The sequence below is a fragment of the Rhinolophus sinicus genome, chromosome 17 (genome assembly GCF_057876585.1).
Source record: "Rhinolophus sinicus isolate RSI-liver-muscle chromosome 17, RSI-T2T, whole genome shotgun sequence".
In the NCBI taxonomy this organism is placed as follows: Eukaryota; Metazoa; Chordata; class Mammalia; order Chiroptera; family Rhinolophidae; genus Rhinolophus; species Rhinolophus sinicus.
This window is the reverse complement of record NC_142517.1, coordinates 61,799,685-61,817,001: the sequence shown is the minus strand read 5'-3', so window position 1 is coordinate 61,817,001 and position 17,317 is coordinate 61,799,685. Positions and strand designations below refer to the sequence as shown.

The 17,317-nt window shown below is 49.4% G+C and overlaps 1 protein-coding gene across 6 annotated transcripts in view; it reads right to left on the bottom strand.

Annotated features, from left to right (window-relative positions):
- Positions 1-17,317, bottom strand: part of SEMA5B (semaphorin 5B) — a 118,497-nt gene that overhangs the window by 36,058 nt on the left and 65,122 nt on the right. For 4 of the 6 annotated variants that reach the window (XM_074330886.2, XM_088793762.1, XM_074330896.2 and 1 more), the window contains exon 2: positions 3,107-3,309. In XM_074330886.2, the coding sequence (XP_074186987.2) occupies positions 3,107-3,260 (154 nt within the window). In that variant the 5' untranslated portion in view covers positions 3,261-3,309. Of the gene's footprint in view, positions 1-3,106; positions 3,310-17,317 lie in introns of those variants that run through there. The other 2 variants (XM_074330900.2, XM_088793763.1) reach the window with 1 other exon arrangement.

Below are 17,317 nucleotides of genomic sequence, written 5' to 3'. Positions count from 1 at the left end.
AACAGTAGCAATAGGGTCACACTTTAATTCCCTTCTTCCCTTCTGACAGAGGTATTCCAGATGTGGGCAGTCGAACAGGGGGGAAGGGGGCATGACTGGTCGGCAGCAAGCCAGGAGAAACTCAATCTGGGAACTTCTCAGCTCAGTCTTTGCTCTGGCCCTTCCTTGGGAAGAAGAGGAGAGGGAGAGGAAACTGGCAGGAGCAGAGATGACAGTAGGGAGGTAGGGGATGGGGAAGTAAAGGGTGGAGGCCCCTTTTAGTTTCTGTCTCTCTCCCTTTGCACGGAAGGGACAAATATGGGCAAGGCGGAAAGGGAGAGAGGAAGAGATGTGTAGCCCAGCGGTCCTGGGGGAACTGTCTTGGGAAGGGAGCCAGTTTCCTCTGATTAAACAGGCAAAGAGGACCAGAGGGGAGGTTGTTCTTGAAAACACCAAGCACGTTCTGAGCTCCATGTGCAGCGAAGGCTTTGGACAGTGTCTTTAAGAGAAAAATGACATTCTCCATGACGCGCCTGTGATTTTAATTACGTATAGTCAATTCAATTACCCACTTTGTGGATTAATCACTCCCAGTGTTAACTCCATATTGGCTTTTCCCTGCTGCCTAGAAAGGCCATGCTGTGGCAGAAAGAATAACATGCAGGGCAAGGAGAAACACAGGAGGATCTCCCTTAAAAGAAACCTATAGCAAAAAATCTAACCTTACAAAACAGGAAAATATCTGTCAGATTCTGCCACTGGCTGCTCCTCGGGGGTATTTAGAGGTTATCCACAGATGAGTCAGATGTCAGGGGAGAGGGAAATTCATAGTTACAGGGCTGGAAACTTACAGACCGGTCAGAAATAAGGTGTAACATATGAGGGGATCCTGGAAGGTGGGGGTTGGTGCTGGGCTGGAACACAGAACATAGTCACTTAACATGAATCCAGTCCTTCGTGTGTCCTCATTGGTGCTAAAGAATGTGGGGAGACCAGAAGGCGAGCCTGGTCCAGGACCAGCTGTGCTGGGGGGCCAAAGGGGGTGACTGTTAAGAAACAGCAGAAGATGCCTGACTACTCAGAAGAAACTCTTGCTCACTCTGAGGCCCCACAGTGTGGAGCTCTGTGCCTGGTGTGAAACAGGGCCCAATAAAAATGTAGTGAATAAACCGGGAAATCCAAAGCTGTCAGAATGGGGAAGTAGGTAAGTTGGTGGAGGCCAGGAGGGCGGGGGAAGAAAAACAGAGGTGACGCCACTCTCCAGGGCTGTCAGTCAGTCTAGGATGACAGACCTCCTCTACTTGCTCAGGTCTACAGGGATTTCTTAGTGACTCTGTGACAATCACGTATGTCAACCGGAGTCTCCTTCCTTCATTCTGAAAGGGGGGGTGGGTGGCAAGTCAGTTTCATTTAAGTAATTTACGCGGGAAGATCAAAAATTATGTCCAGGAAGCCGGACACCCAAATAACACATCTCCCACCTCTCCATCCTTCCCTAGTTTGCTCCAGTACAGACCAGCCTGGCAGGGGATACTCCTGCTCTGCTTTCATTGTCCCTGTCCCCAGAAGCAGCCAGGCCAATAGCGCCCACTGTGAAGTCTCTGAGAGGACGTGTTTCATTAGGAGCTGCCAGAGTGGCCCCCAATATGAGGAAGACAGCTCTCAGCCCTTAGAATCCAGCTCCCTCATTCCTCCATGTGGTCTTTCCCTTCAGTGACAGCTCCCCTCAGAGCTTCAGGAGCCGTCAGAAGTCTGAGAGTGTGTACATGTTTTGTACGCTTAAAGATATTGCTAATTTACTTTAATCCACTTAAGCCTTCAAAGCCTGGATCCCTGCTCAAACGAGGCAGCACAGAGAAAATAGCTGGAAACCCTCCTCCCCGAGACGGGAGACAGGGGCCAGCCCACAGCTGGGAATTCCACACTTCTAAATGCCCCATGTCTCCCACCTCACAGCCCCCAACTCCAATTCATCCCATCCCCCCCACCCCACACCTCCCAAATCCCATGCTTGCCTCAGACTCATGGGTTTATTTTTCCAGTCTGGTTTCTATTTTGCCCGTCTTGACTAGCTGTGTAGAATCCCAGATGACAGGTTGTGCATCCTCCTGCCCAGGACACCTGAGGGTGGAGCCCCTGATCACTCTGCCATGCTGAGTGGGTCAGAATGCTCTGGCAAGCCTCTCCAACCCTCTCCACCTCAGCCCGGCTCTCATTTGTAAAAGGACGTGATTGCCTCGTCCGGCCTCCCTGCCAGAGTTATTGTGAAGGGGAAATAGGGAAGGTCTTTATCAGACTTAAGAGCCTGGGGACCCCTGAGACTAAATCTGCAGATCCCAGTGGGAGCTGCCACAGAGGCAATGGACCCTGACGTGTCAGTGTGATCATAACACCACCAGCGACCCCCTCACTGGCTAACAGGTCATGGAAGAGCATCCAGGAAGCTCCAGTATTTGTGTTTTGTTTGTAGATTATCATCCAATGTATATACTACTTTTAGAAACTCTTATTGATAACTTATAAACCCCTCAGGATATGTCCAGTGATTCACAAATCCCAGATTGGAAAACACTTTCATAGGACACTCTCATGCCCTCCCTTGACAGAGAAGGAGACATTAGTCCTCAGGGCCCCTTTCCTTGGGGATTCCTAGGACCCCAAAGATAGGCAGGCCTGCAGCAACTTAGAGCAGAAGGAAGCTTTCCAGAACGAGGCAGTCTAGTGATCTCTTCACTCTAGGTAGTCCTCTCCAGTCTCCCCCCAAGGGAAGCCAACAAATAGAGCTCATGCTTCCAGAAAAGCTAGAGCTGAGACGACCAACCAACCCTTGGCCAGCCCGCCCCAGGCATCCACACCTCGGTCTCTAGCAAAGGAATCCCAGAGAAAGACTCCTCCTCCCCAGGTAAAAATAGAGGGAGGGCCTGAATACATTGTCTGGAAACTAAAATCAGACCCTTCCAGCCCATGGCTGCTGTCCTTACATCTATTCCAAAGGAAGAGTCTCCAGACCGTACAGGAAATGACCATCCCAGGACTTCCAACGGCCACAGCGACCCTGCTGAGGTCAGACCTAAGCCCTTCAGGACACCATCATTGCACAAAGGGCTGAGTGGGAGATGGCTCTCACCTGCAAAGGCCACGGTGGGGTGTTCCCTCAGGGCACACAGCTGCTGCTCACCGCTGGGTTCACGGGCGACATCCTGGGAGCTAGAGAGGTGGCACAGCAGCAGCATGAGGCTGGGCGGCAGCAGGGTGACAGCCAGGGTCCCCAGGATCACCATGGTGAGTCGCTCTGCAGTCCTAGCTCCTGGCTGTGAGCTGCGAGACGACCTGCAATGCAAGTACTCAGTCTCACTACGTGCTCCCTTGGCAACGCCCACTTCTTCCAAGTTCCTCTTGGTGGTCAGCAGCCCCACGGGTTGGTTTGTTTGTTTAAATAAATTTATATTTTATTTATGTTACTTAGAGCTTTATTATGCTCTAGTAATGCGAAGTTGTAGATCATATCTTGAAAGCTAATTTCCCTTGGAATGGCTTTCTACACAAAACTGACAAATTACAGAGCTTTTTCTATTATGACCCCAAATGACTTAAAATTAGTTTTAATGATAAAGGTCATATCTTAAGGATTTTAATAAACGGAGCTAGGACAAGTACATAGACATTTATAAAAAGATAAATTTGGATCCATAACTCACACCTTATACTAGGAAAAATTCCAACTGGATAAAAATTAAATGCTAAGAATAAAACCATCAAAATACTAGAAGAAAATGTGGGCAGAATTCTTTATAACCTTAGGGTGGAGAACCATGACTCAAAATCCAGAAGCAATTAAAGCAAAGATTGACAAATTTAACCGCATAAAAATCACAAGGGGCCGGCCCGGTGCCTCAGGTGGTTGGAGCTCCATGCTCCTAACTCCGAAGGCTGCCGGTTCAATTCCCACATGGGCCAGTGGGCTCTCAACCACAAGGTTGCCGGTTCAACTCCTCGAGTCCCGCAAGGGATGGTGGGCTCCACCCCCTGCAACTAAGGTTGAACACGACACCTTGAGCTGAGCTGCCACTGAGCTCCCAGATGGCTCAGTTGGTTGGAGTGCATCCTCTCAACCACAAGGTTGCCAGTTCGATTCCTCAACTCCTGCAAGGGATGGTGGGCTCCACCCCCTGCAACTAAGGTTGAACACGACACCTTGAGCTCTCAACCACAAGGTTGCCGGTTCGACTCCCACAAGGGATGGTGGGCTGTGCCCCCTGCAACTGGCAATGGCAACTGGACCTGGAGCTGAGCTGTGCCCTCCACAACTAAGACTGAAAGAACAACTTGAAGCTGAACAGCACCCTCCGCAGCTGAGATTGAAGGGACAACGGCTTGACTTGGAAAAAAGGCCTGGAAGTACACACTGTTCCCCAATAACGTCCTGTTCCCCTTCCCCAATAAAATAAAATAAAAAATAATCACAAACTTCTGCATGCCTCCCTTTCCTCCTACCCGCCCCACCCTGAAATCAAACATCAAGCAAAACTAAAAAGCAAATGACATGTACAAAAAGAAACATTTGCAATTCATATCACAGACAAAGGGCTAATATTCCTCATATGTAAGGAACTCCTGGGAATCAAGAAGAAAAAGATCAACAATCAAGTAGAAAAATGGGCAAGGAATATAAATGTAAACAGGCTTAAAAATATGAGTGACACTTATTCTAACTCATAATAAGAGCAATGCAAATTAAAACTCAGACTGAGATACCGCTGATCACTTATCAGTTTAGCGAAAATCCAAGTTAGACAACACACTCTTGGTGAGACCGTGGGACACGGGGGCACGCTCATATACTGCTAACGGGTATGCAAAAATGGTACAACCCATGGAGAGGAATCTGATAATATCTGACAAAATGACAGAGGCATTTACCCTTTGACCTAATTTCTGGGAGTCTAGACCAGTGCTATTCAAAGTATGGTCCATGGACTAGTGTGGATCCACAAACTGATGACTTTGGGGCAAGATAAATGCAGAAATTCAAGAGTGAGTGTTTAAAAACAAATTATAGTCATTTGACAGAGTAATTTTTATGTCTGTTGGATCTAATAACAAAATATGTGGGTTTGTATTTTGCATAGTTTTTTTTTTCAATTCACTTCTCTAGTGAATCACTTTTATTAAATTTTACATAAGCATCCACCTGCGACAGACTATAAATTGAAAAGTAAAACCTGCTCCTTCACCAAGGATAATTGAGAAACAAAAATAGACGACAGAGGCACCTGCACATGTACAAAGTGATTTATGCACAAGATTATCCCCGTGGCATCCTTTGAAATAACAGAAAACAGGAAACAACCAAATGTCTAGCAACCAGAGACTGCTTAAATAAGCTACAGTATATATTTGGAATGGGATAGATACTATGGCGCTCTAGAAAAGAATGAGGGTTTTCTCGAGATTTCGATGTGGAGAACTCTCCAGGGATATTAAGTAGAAAAAGCAAGGTACAAAACAGAGTAATAGCAGGCTACCTTCTGTGAAAAAAAGAGAGTAAAAATAAATATATTTGTATTTGCTCACCTTAGCATTAACATACACTGGAAAAATAAACCAAACTAATAAAAAAAAGAAAAGTTTACCTGTAAGTAGCAAAATGGTGATTCAGGCTTTTCAATATACACATTTTTATATTATTATTGTTTTTGAATATTAAATATGTTTCATATGACCTAGTCCATAAAAAATGTTTAAACCTTTTTAAAAACTCATTTTGGTGCTCTAAAACTTCTCATATGGAACAGCCCAAAAGGTCCCCCGGAGGCCTGACGCACAGCTTCGGAATCAGCTCCCGCCTCTCTCCTTCCAAGGCCCATCCACTGTGTCACCAAGCCCTGTTGACCCCACTTCCCTCACAGGTCCCTAACCCAGTGAATGACCTCCTCATTGTCACTTTCCTCATCTGTGAAGTGAAAGTAACTAGCTCAGGGATTCCAGGCTGGGGGAGGGGATGAATCAGAGTCACTTCTTCTGGGGGTGGAGGCCTGGGGCCAGCAGGCGAGTCATCCCCAAGGGGATTCTGCCAAACTCCCAGAGGGCTAGAAGCCCCTGGGGTTCCATCCCCCTCTAAGACCCTTGGCTCCCAAACCCTCCTGTCTTCCCTTCTTACTGCACTGCCTTACCTCAGGTCTGGAAAATTGCAGTAGGATGCTTTTCTTCCTGCCTAAGTTCCCACTTATGTGTGTGAAATGGGACAATACCTATCCTTGCATTGCTGCAAGGCTTCAAGAAAATACCCCCATGGCCACCCAGTATGTGTGCCCAGCAGAGTCCCCCCTTCTCCCTTACCCTGCTCCATCCTGTACCCCATGGGGACTAGTCCCTAAAGCACCTCTTTGCTCCTCTCACGGGAGAGCCTGGCCATCCCTCTGAGCAGAGACATTCTTTAAGGGAGGTTTGGCCCAAGCTTACTCTCTGGAGTGATTTGTCACACTGCTGTTCTCATGGCGTTAGTCCTCAGTGCTCAGCTGCCTGGGGCTTGGAACTGCTGTCCTGTCCCAGGTGCTCACATCTCCTTTCCCGGACACTCAGCCCTGGACTTGGGGGAGTGAGGCATCGAAGGTCAGGGCCAACCCTCCAGAGCCAGTCAACCTGGGTTCAAATCCCCACTCCCCTCCTTACCAGCTGTGCCACTCTGGGAAAAAATGCTTAACTTCTCCCTGCCTTAGTTTCCCCAAATTGGGAGTGAGAATAGCAAACTCAACTCCCTTAGCAGATGTAAGTATTAAAGGAGTTACTATCTTGAAAAGGCCTGAAACAGGGCCTGGCAGACAGTGAGCATTCATAAGTGAGGTATTCTGGTGCCCTGGAGGAAGTGGGGGACCCTGGGGGGGGGGGTTCGTATTGTTCTTTGACCCCTGTGCTGGATGTCTTCTATTTGTTTCTCCACTCTCTGTCTCTTCCTCCCTGCTATGTGCCCAGGCTGCATCCAGGGACTCATTCCCTCTGTTTGGCCAGTGGGGGGGGGTGGGGGGGGAAGCACTGGCAGATGGAGGAGGGAGAAGAGGAGGAAGCAGCCCCGTGAGCTTCTGTCCTACAGGTTTCTCTGCCTCCAGGTTCCAGCCATCACTACTTCCCCCACCCCACCTTCAGGCCTAAGGGTACCCCCCTCCTTACCAGCCTAGGGGTACCCACAGTGAGCAGTCCTGTATGGTTCCCAAATCCCTCCCCACCGTTTTGTAAATAGTTCCTTTATTAAACTGCCCTCCCAGTTCCCAATTTGAGTGTGCCACATGTTTCCTGGGGGGACCCTGGCGGATATAACACCTACTTGGTGATATTCGACACATATACAAATATCTTTTTAGACCTTAGCGGGGCTTTTCCTCTACCAACTCAGGACATCTAAGTTGTAGGAAACTGCCCTCCCCTCATATTCCCAATTCTCCCCCTCCCCCCTACTCCCTTCCCAGCCTCCCGGCCTCCCCACCCCCACAGCCCCTAGGCCTGAGCCCCTGTGTGGCCAGAGCCTGAATGCTGGGACCTGAACAAGGAGCACATCCTAGGCCTCCTCCCCTCCCCCCAGACCTCAGGCCTTAAATCTGTAATTTCCGAAGAAGTTCCACTCAATTATGGTTTTTATATAAATATGTCTTCCAAGTCCCTCCTGAATCAGTAATTGCTAGATTAATATCACTCCCTCCACCTAGCTCCAACACAGCGCGTCTGCCGTTGGAGGAGAAAGGAAGGTAACACAGAGCATGAATGGGAGCCGGAAAGGACTGAGGGCAGGACCTGGATTCCGGTTCTCCTCTATTCAGCTGAGGGAGGAGGAAAAGAAGACGAGAGCCAGAGCAGCAGATGGGTGACTGGACGGACCACACCGACCACACCGACCGGAGACCCCCCCAGACAGGGACGCTACTCAGGGAGGAGAAAGGAGAAGCCTTTTTTCAGGTGAGCATCTAATCCTTAGGAGTGCAAGGGTGGGTGGAGGGGCTGACTTCGGAATCCCACCAGGTCTCACACACAGGCCTGTTTTGCCATCACCTTCAAGGACCTCCTCTGTCCTTGGCAAGGAAGCCAGTAGACCCTAAGAGGGGGGCAAAGGAGGGACAGAAGGAGCAGGGCAGCGAGGAAAATGACGTTGAAGTGTGGGGTGTTGATGGTCAGGGCAGGGCTCAATGAGCCAGGGCTTACAGCTCTGCAAATGCCAGCAGAACAGGACGTGCCACACTGAAAAACGACGAGCAGTCAATTCCTACAACACCAAGGGGGTGACAGGGTCTCACTTTTTGAGCAGACTTCTAGATACTTGGCAGGGGGTGGGGGAGTGACTTCCCAACTCCCAGGAATTCCTCATCTTTGGAATTGTCTCCCCTCCACCCACGGGGCAAAGGGGTAGGCCCCTAGCAGCCTTATACACACACCTTATCCCCATTCCATCATATGTCGCTGCTTGTACCAAGGACAATCATGTGGTCAAAACAGACCAATCAGATGATCTCACATGGCAATTTGGGTTAATAACATCTCTCACTCCCAGGGCCACGTTAGTCTTTGTAGACGGACCTGGAACATGTAATGTGGGCCCCGTGGGATGGCCATCTCCCACCTGTCATGTGGGCTGAGGAGAGGAGCAGAGATAATCTGAAGACAGAGACCAGTGACAGGAGACACACAGCAGAAACTCTCTGGGATGCTCACAGCTCCAGCCCTTTCCCAAGGTCTGACTACATTCTACTTCCATGAGCCACCCCCTCCTGGGTCCTTGTAATAAAATGTCCCCTGTTGTTGCTTAAGCCCGTCAGAGCTGTGTCAGACCAGGAGTTGCCTACGAAGTGTCGCCTCCTCATGTCCATTCCTCCTTCCTAAAGGAGCCTCTGAATCGGTGTGAGCAATGTGCCCTGCTCAAAGCGTTCCTAGTCTTCTGTGCAGGGCTTGCCAGGGAAAGGCGTGAGGACGTCGTTGGCGGGGCTTGTGGGGACGTGCTCTAAGAGGGCTTTGCTTCTTCCCTCCTGGCCTTCAGATAGGACAGGTTGTGCTACATTAGCCTCTGCTGCTTTAAGGGACCTTTAGCCAAGTGATAAGGATTGTGGTGCAGAACGATAGGTGGAACCTGGGATGCTGCGGACAGAACAGCTCTGGTCTGCCTACTTCCAGGCTGCTTTCCCGTGTTTGACCATCACACTTCTATGCCTGTTTCCCTGTCTGTGAAATGGGGAGAATAATAACCCCTACTTCAAAGACTTGTGGCAAAGGTTAGAGGAGAGATTTTTGTCAGACAGGCTTAGAACAGCACCTGCCACAAAGTAAGGCATCGTATAAGGGTTGGTTATTATTATTGTTGTTGTTGAATAATTCACTGCTAATTTGTTTAAGATCTTGTTTTCAGCTCTCAGTTATCCCAAGCACCATTCCTATCCCATCGAGTTTGGTTTCTTATACTTATCACCAATACACCTAAGACAAACCGGAATTTCTAATATGTTTATCTGATCTGATGATAAAATACTTCCAGAATTTCTCCAGTGGGTAGAAGAGGCCGTGAGATCTTCCCATGTTGTAGAGTATCACAGAAAGTCCTGAGCTTGGGAGGCTGCCAGACCTGGGTGCAAATATTAGTTTCATCACCTATAAAATGAGGCTAATAGTCCCTTGCCTTAGGGAGAATACTTGTAATGCCGCCAGAACTAAGTCTGGCACAGCGTAGGCCCTTATGAAATCCATGTGTATAAATGTATTCATATACATAGAACATTCGACTAGTTACCCAAGTGTTTGTCCCAGGTTCACCATTCACTCACTTATACAAAACTTCACTGAGCATTTACTGAATATCTACGTGTGCTGGACCCCGTACAGATAGGGGAACTGAGAAGCCCACATGATAAAAGCATGGTCCCTGCCTTCCAGGAGCTTACAGTTAGTAGAGGATAAGAGACATTTCCCCAAGGAACAATATATCACAAGGCAGAGACAGTGACCCACTGGGACCTGGGGTCTGGATGGGTGGGGGGCACAGAGAGCCTGTGCTTTGCCCTGTCTCAGTGCCTACTCATGGGCACTGTGGTAGGCTGCTTGTTCCAGGAGCAGGGGGAAGGGAGGCACAGCACCAGGGGACTCCTGCTATTTTGGGAAACCCCCAGTGATAAGGAAAGCATTTTCCCAAATCATCGGCCAGAGCTTCTGTTGCCTTCTCTCCCGCTGCTGCCCCAATTCCCCAAAGTCCTCAATATGGGGTCACTCTAATGGTGCCTGGAGGCGTGTGAATGCATGTGCGTGTGTATGCAAGAGAATGCACACCCACGCAGGCACCCCCTCGGGGATGCCTCGCCTTCTATGGGACTTCTCCAGGGCTCACTTTCCCAGCACAGATAGTGGAGAAGGATTAGCTGAAACTGTGGGAGGGGATAAAATTGCCGCGTGAGAGAGAAGGGCAGAGGGCCAGGCCAGAGCTGTTGGAAGGCCCACAGTTATAGAGGGACTTTTGCTCTTCTCTCTGGGGCAAAGGATGGGGTGGAGAGAGAGAGAGGGAGAGGGAGAGGGAGAGGGGGAGAGAAAGAGAGAGAGAGGGAGAGGGAGAGGGGGGAGGGAGAGAGAGAGAGAGAGAGAGAGAGAGAGAGAGAGAGAGAGAGCTGAATCACCCACAAAGCCCAAACTGGCTTCCCAACAGGCTCTCCCCTGCACATCCATGCTCTTCCCTGCTTGCCAGAGAGCCGATGGCTCAGACCTTCCTACAGTGGGGAGAGGCTGAATTGCCACACTGAGGACCATCAAAATACTTCATCATTCCCTTCAGTATGAGGATGAATACAGGGGTCCCAGCGCTCCTGCCAGTTCCAGTCCTACAAAGGAGACGGAAGCATGGGTAGATGAGCGGGAAGCAGATTGGGAGGGGTTCTGAAGAGAGGTGCAAGATGCCCTGGGGCAGGGAAGTGACAGGAATGCCAGTGGGAGGGAGGCCTAAGGCGCCTCACCTAGAAGACAGGGCTCAAGTAGGGCCTGAAGGAAAGAAGAAAGGAACTTCCCCAGCCACTGGGACAAAAACCCTCCAGACTGAGGGCAAAGGGCACAGGCAAACACTTGGCCCTGGACCATCTTCACATAATCCAGTGAGACTGGAGAAACGGGCAGAGGGAGATGGAGAGAGAGATGAGTCTGGAAAGGACGACTGAGGTCAAATCGTGGGAGACTTTAGTGCAAACCTAAAGCATCAGGAGGTTTTCTTTTGCAGAAAAGGAGGACCTTTCAGTGGTTTGGAGCAATGGAAGGATGTGATGGGACATGTGCCGAGCGAGGGAAGGTAGTGGCAGCAGGCAGTGGGAAGGATAGGTTAGAGCGGGCCATCCATCTGCAGGGCAACTCTAAGACCTGGAATTGGGTGTCCCTTCCTCCAGAAGAACCCTGCCCCACAGCCAGAACAAGACTGAATTTCAGCCCTCACTGGCAGCTCCTGGAGAACAGAGCAGCTCAGCTGCAGGAGGTGGCCGTGGCTAGAAGCAGGGAGAGAATGGAGGGCCAGGTAGGAGAGCTGAACCAAGGCAGTAGTAGAGACCCCTCAAATTACTGCTGCCAGGGGTCCCTTCCAAAACAACCGGGGACCTCTTTTTTTCTGATTGATAAAAAGAGTGTAAACAGAAAGGAAAAGACCACCTATGACCCTAAAAGATGAGGGCTTGAATAAACACAGCTGTTGTGTATTGAAAATGTGCCAGGCCCTGTGTTAAGCTTTCTCTGCAAGACCTCATGGCGATTTGGCAAGAAAGCGAACAAATGCCTTCGTGATTGCCATTCTCAGTTGATAGGAAGAAATGAGGTTAGCGGGGCTAAGGAACATGCCCAAGATCCCAGCGCCCCTTGATGCCAGGGTTGAGATTTGAACCTGAGACTGTCTGCTGCAGAAGCCCATACATCTTCCTTCCCAGAGGAGACAGACCCCAGCGCTCCTGGCACCTTCTGCAGCCCCAGCTCTGCGCACACTCCAAGCAGCCTTAGGAGCTTAATTTGGTTTCCTGAGTTGGCTTTCTGACCAGGGAGAGCGCTTTATGGCTATAAATTATTAAACTGACTTCCTGCGGCAAATCAGTCTCCTGTGAGTTTGGGCTGTGGGAGCCAGTTTTTCCAAGACCTGAGCGGCTCTGGATAAAGAAATTCCAGTGGCTGCTGATGGAAAGGGAAGAGTGCAGAGGCCTGGAGCCAGCACACAGACAGCCGCCTGCGAGCCTCCGGCAGCCCAGGCCTGACAACCAGGGGCCAGGCTGGGTGGAGAACCAGCCGCTTCCTTTTGTCCCTACCTCAAGCTTGGCCCTTGAGCCCTTGAGGACCTTGGGGAAGGGGGCTCAGCCGTCCTCCTTCCCGGGCCCCCTCCCTCCTTGACTCCATTCAAAGTCTCCACTTGGCTGCCTGCCTGGGAAAGAGGGAGAAAAAGAGAAGGAAAAGAAAAGAAGAGGAAATAGGAGGGAAACTAAGAGCAGGAAAGAATGTATTCTGTCCGAGGTTTGGTGGGAAGGGGAAGGCGTGAGGGGTGCCCCTCACTCCCCCACCCCCACTCAGAGCCACGAATGCCATCTTCCCACCCACCCATCACTCACTACTTGGGGGGCAAAGCTTAGCCAAGCTCAGCACAAAGATAAAATTGAGATGCAGATTCCTTCCCATTGCTCTGAATAGAGCAGATTGGATACGGATTTTCCTCTTTTCTTCCCATTTAGACCATCTGGGCGACTGGGGCCCGAGGGAAGGTTGGGACCAGGTGGGGGAAGGGACAGAGGCTCAGAAACACTACCCAGCACTTTTCAGCACTGGAACCTGGGGGTGAAGATGTGGATGCCCACCCATCCTCACCCCCTTTCCCAGGGGTAAGTTCACTCCCTGCCTTTGCACTCTGTTCACCGGCTGGGCCAGCCAGGCCAGGTTGGGTTCTCCTCTTCTCTGTGTGTTCCCAGACGACTCCAAGTCGTGCATTTGTCCCATCAGTGTCCGGCAGTCCTTCCTGCAGTCCCATCCCCATCCCCCAACTGCAATTAACAGGAAACATGTGATCACAGAAAGTTTAATAAGACAAGCTCTCAAAGACCATTAGGTTCAACCCTGTGTTTTACAGATGAGGAAACTGAGGCCTGTGGGAGCGTGTCTGGTTCAAGATTGGGCAGGGTGCTGGTGGGAGAATCAAGACCAAACTAACAACAACAAAGGTCATGTTATTATGGATCAAGCAGTGTTCTATGTTCTTTATATTATGCCACTTAATCTTCACGATAACCTTGTGAGGCAGGTACTAGCCGATTCCCCATTTCATGGATGGGGAAACTGAGGTACAGACCCGTTAAGTAACTTGCATAACGTCACACAGGTAGAAGCCAGATCCAAACCCAGGCAGTGGGGCTCCAGAACCCGCCCCCTGCACCATTTCCGTGCACCACACAGGAAAATGGCATCATTTGACATAGACCTGTGAGCGGAGTCCTGGCCTGGTGGGCAAGCATTTGCAGATGGTGAAACCTCTAAAGCACAGTCCACAACCATTCTATATTTATAATCGTGGACTCTGGACTTGCTCCTCTGAACAGCGTGTGTCAATACAAGGTCAGAACTGAAAACAAGAAAAGAAAGAGAATGTTTCTATCACTTGGGAAAATGAGCAAGCGTAAACCTTGTGAGGGAAACTTTGTAGGAGATAACACGCATGTGGAGGAAGATGACCAAACAGATGAGGAGAGAACGTCAGAGAGAGAAGCCATGGGTTGGAACCAGCACGCTGCCTCATAGCTGTAATGCAGCTGTGATGAAATAAGGTAAATAGCATGTCTGGTTCATGCCTTGCACTGATAAGTATTATGAATAGTGCTGGTTGCACGAAGGTGGTTTGACAATGATTAAGGATTTTTTTTCTGTTTTCCAAGCTTTCTGCAATATTTGATTGTTTTTGCAATGAAAAAGAAAACAAAGGAGACTTGCCGACTTTAATTGCTGGAATTAAATGCTAAGGATGTTGCCAAACACAAATCAAGCTTATCGAGGCATTATTAGAGCGACCTCCTTTTTCTCCTTCCATGGGTGAGCTCTCTCTGTGGAAACATTTTGCTATCAGATATGCAGTTGCTATGTGACATGAAAACTGCATTTGAAAACATGCCTACCGCTCAAAAACAGACGGAAAATCCAGCGAAAGGCCGGGCTTTCTTGGGGTTTCAGTGCCAGATTCACTTGCTCAACATCAACCTTTGTGGGAGCTCCCTTTTCCCTGCACTCTCCTGAGGATGGCTCCTCAACACCAGGAAAGCTGGTTCTGTGATTCAAAGAGCCGCTAAAGAGATGGACGGTCTTCATGGCGTCACCACAGTGGGAAGGTCCTTAATGCCACTGACCTGTCCGTTTAAAAACAGTTAAAATGGGTTGGTGGGAATGTGAAATGGTACAGCCCCTATGAAAAAAGTATGGTGGTTCCTGAAAAAATTAAAAATAGAATTACTGAATGATCCAGCAATTTCACTTCTGGGTATACAGTATGTCCAAAAGAACTGAAAGCAGGGACTCAAAAAGATATCTGTACACCCTTGTCCCCAGCAGCATGATTCGCAATAGCCAACAGGGGGGAGCAACCCAAGTGTCCACCCACGGATGAATGGATAAACATAGTGTGGTCTATACACACAATGGAATATTATTCAGCCTTAAACAGGAATGAAAGTCTGACACGTGCTACAACATGAATGAACCTTAAAGACATTATGCTGAGTAAATAAAGCCAGACACGAAAGGACAAGTATTATTGTATAATTCCACTTATATGAGGTACCAAAAATAGTCAAATCATAGAGAGAGGAAGTAGAATGGTGGTTGTTGGGGGGCTGGTGAAGGGGAGAATGGAGAGTTGTTATTTAATGGGTACAGAGGTTCAGTGTCTAAGAGGGAAACAGTTCAGGAGATGGGTGGTAATGACGGTTGTACAACAATGTGAATATACTCAATACTACTGAGTTATACATTGAAAATTGGTGAAGATCGTAAATTTTATGTTATGTGTATGTTGCTACAATGAAAGAAAAAGAGCCCCTAAAATCCACTGGCCTGAGGAGTACCAGAAGGTATGCCGCTCACACCCCACAAGATGGGGTCTTCTCCCACGTTTCCTGCAGAGTGGGGCCCACTGCCAGCCCCGCACCCTCCTCCAGGGCATGCTTACCCCCTGACCAGTGAGTGAAGTGAGCCCAGCCCTGTATTCGTTTCCTGTTGCTGCTGTAACCAATTTCCATAGACCTAGTGGCTTCAAACAACACATTCATTCCCTTACAGTTCTGTAGGTTAGCAATCCAACACGGACCTCAATGGGCTAAAATCAAGGTGTTGGCAGGACTGCTCTCCTTTCTGGAAGCTCTAGGGGAGAATCCATTTCCTCGCCTTTTCCAGCTTCCAGAGGCTGCCCGCATTCCAACTTCTGGGCCATCAACACAGCTTCGCTCTAACCATTCTTCCATAGTTACACCCCCCTCTATCGCAACTGGGAAAGGTTCTCTGCTTTCAAGAACACGTCTAAGTACATTGGACCCACCCAGATAATCCAGGATGATCTCCCCATGTCAAGGTCCTTAACTGAATCACATCTGCAAAGTCCCTTTTGCTACATGAGGTAACATAGTCATGGTTCCAGGGATAAGGACATGGATGTCTTTGGTGGGCCATTATTCTGCCTACCACACGCATCACACACACTCCCACCCAGTCAGACACACGTGGCAAATATTTCTGGCATCGAGACATCCACACCTGAATTTCTGAAGAAGGAAGAGCAGTCGCTGGCAGGTCACAGCCACACAGTCTCAGGGAGTAAAAAGAGGCCACCGCTGAGGGGACAGTCAGGGAGCATGATGTGTGTGCCCGCGGAGGTGGGGAGAGAGGACCCCAGATGGGAAGATGACGAGCACAGGGAAGGGGACAGCATGTCCCATGGGAAAGGAGACGCTCACAATATGCAAAGGGGAGCTCGTGGGAAAGACCTTACAGGTGAACTGCACGCCAAACAAAGAAATTCAGGAACACTGGCACTAAAGTTGTGCCAAATGGGGATTGTTATTCACTTTCCAAAAGTATTTTCCTAAACATTCTTTAAGTAAGGAGTTCTACTGTGTTCTTAAAATAGGATTTACACCCAATTTTTCAGCAACACATAAAGGATGCTTGTAAATCTATTGAAAGGAAGTGAGACCAGTAACATCTGCCACCTTCTGTGCTGGGGGTGTCGGAGGGAGTGGGAAGGAAGCACTGGTGGGGGTGATAGGCTCAGACTCAAGTCTGGGCCCCGTGAAAGCCATCCAGTTAATCCTCCATGTGACCTTTTCTCATCTCCCACAGGCACAAACCAAGCGTAGAGAGGTGAGGGAAAGGAGAACAACAGGTCAGGAGCTAGCCCCAGGGCTCTCTGACCCCGAGGCCCTGTTCCTTCTGCTTTCTTTAGAGAGGGTGGCATGGAGTTGTATGTCTGTGTCAGTAACAGAGGCTGTACCCCTCCAGTGTTCATGTCTGGAACGATACTGAAACTTTCAATTAGGGGCAAAGCCAGTCATTCTAAAGTTATTAAAGAATCCCGATGGCCTGAAATAGGTAAAATTGCCATGATGTAAATAAATGGTTGATTTCATGTCTCTTTGGGGAGCCAGCAAACACAGGGGGCTAAAAGGAACCAGGGCTTCAGCCCCATTTCCCTCCCTCTCTTGGCCACAGAGCCTGCTGGGAAATACTCCTTGAGCTTCAAAGCAGAAAACATAGAGGAAGATGCCATAAAAATCTCGGGCACCACACCTATTTCTCTGCCATTCCACTGTCCAGGTTCCTTCCAACTTCTCAGTTGATCCTCCACCTTCATTTTTGGTTCTTTCTCCAGATATGTGGTTCTCCACGTTTCTCTTCCCAGTCATCTCTTCTCTCACTCTCACTGTTCCCAGGGCGGCCTCAGCACCCACCCACTCCCTCTTCTACTTCCACCCTGGCTCCCTCAGCAACCCAGGTCTCCAGCCCTCTCTTCTGGACTCCAGACCACAGAGCCATCGCCAGCTCACTGTCACCCAGACATCGCTACTGCAGGCTGCCCCACGTACACGTGGCATCTTTCTCCCTTAACGTGTTCCTCTCGCATCCCCCACTTCTGTCAATGGGACTATAATCCCCCGGGTGTTCTGACTCATATCTCAGCATTCCCAGACTCCCTTCTCCTTCATCTCCCACATCCAATCCACTGTTGAGTCCTGGCTCTTGTACCTCTACACTGGATCCCCACCCAGATGTCCTCAGGACTGGCAGGTGACATGTGAGCTACGTGAACAGGGAGGGCCAGGAGAAGATAGGAGGG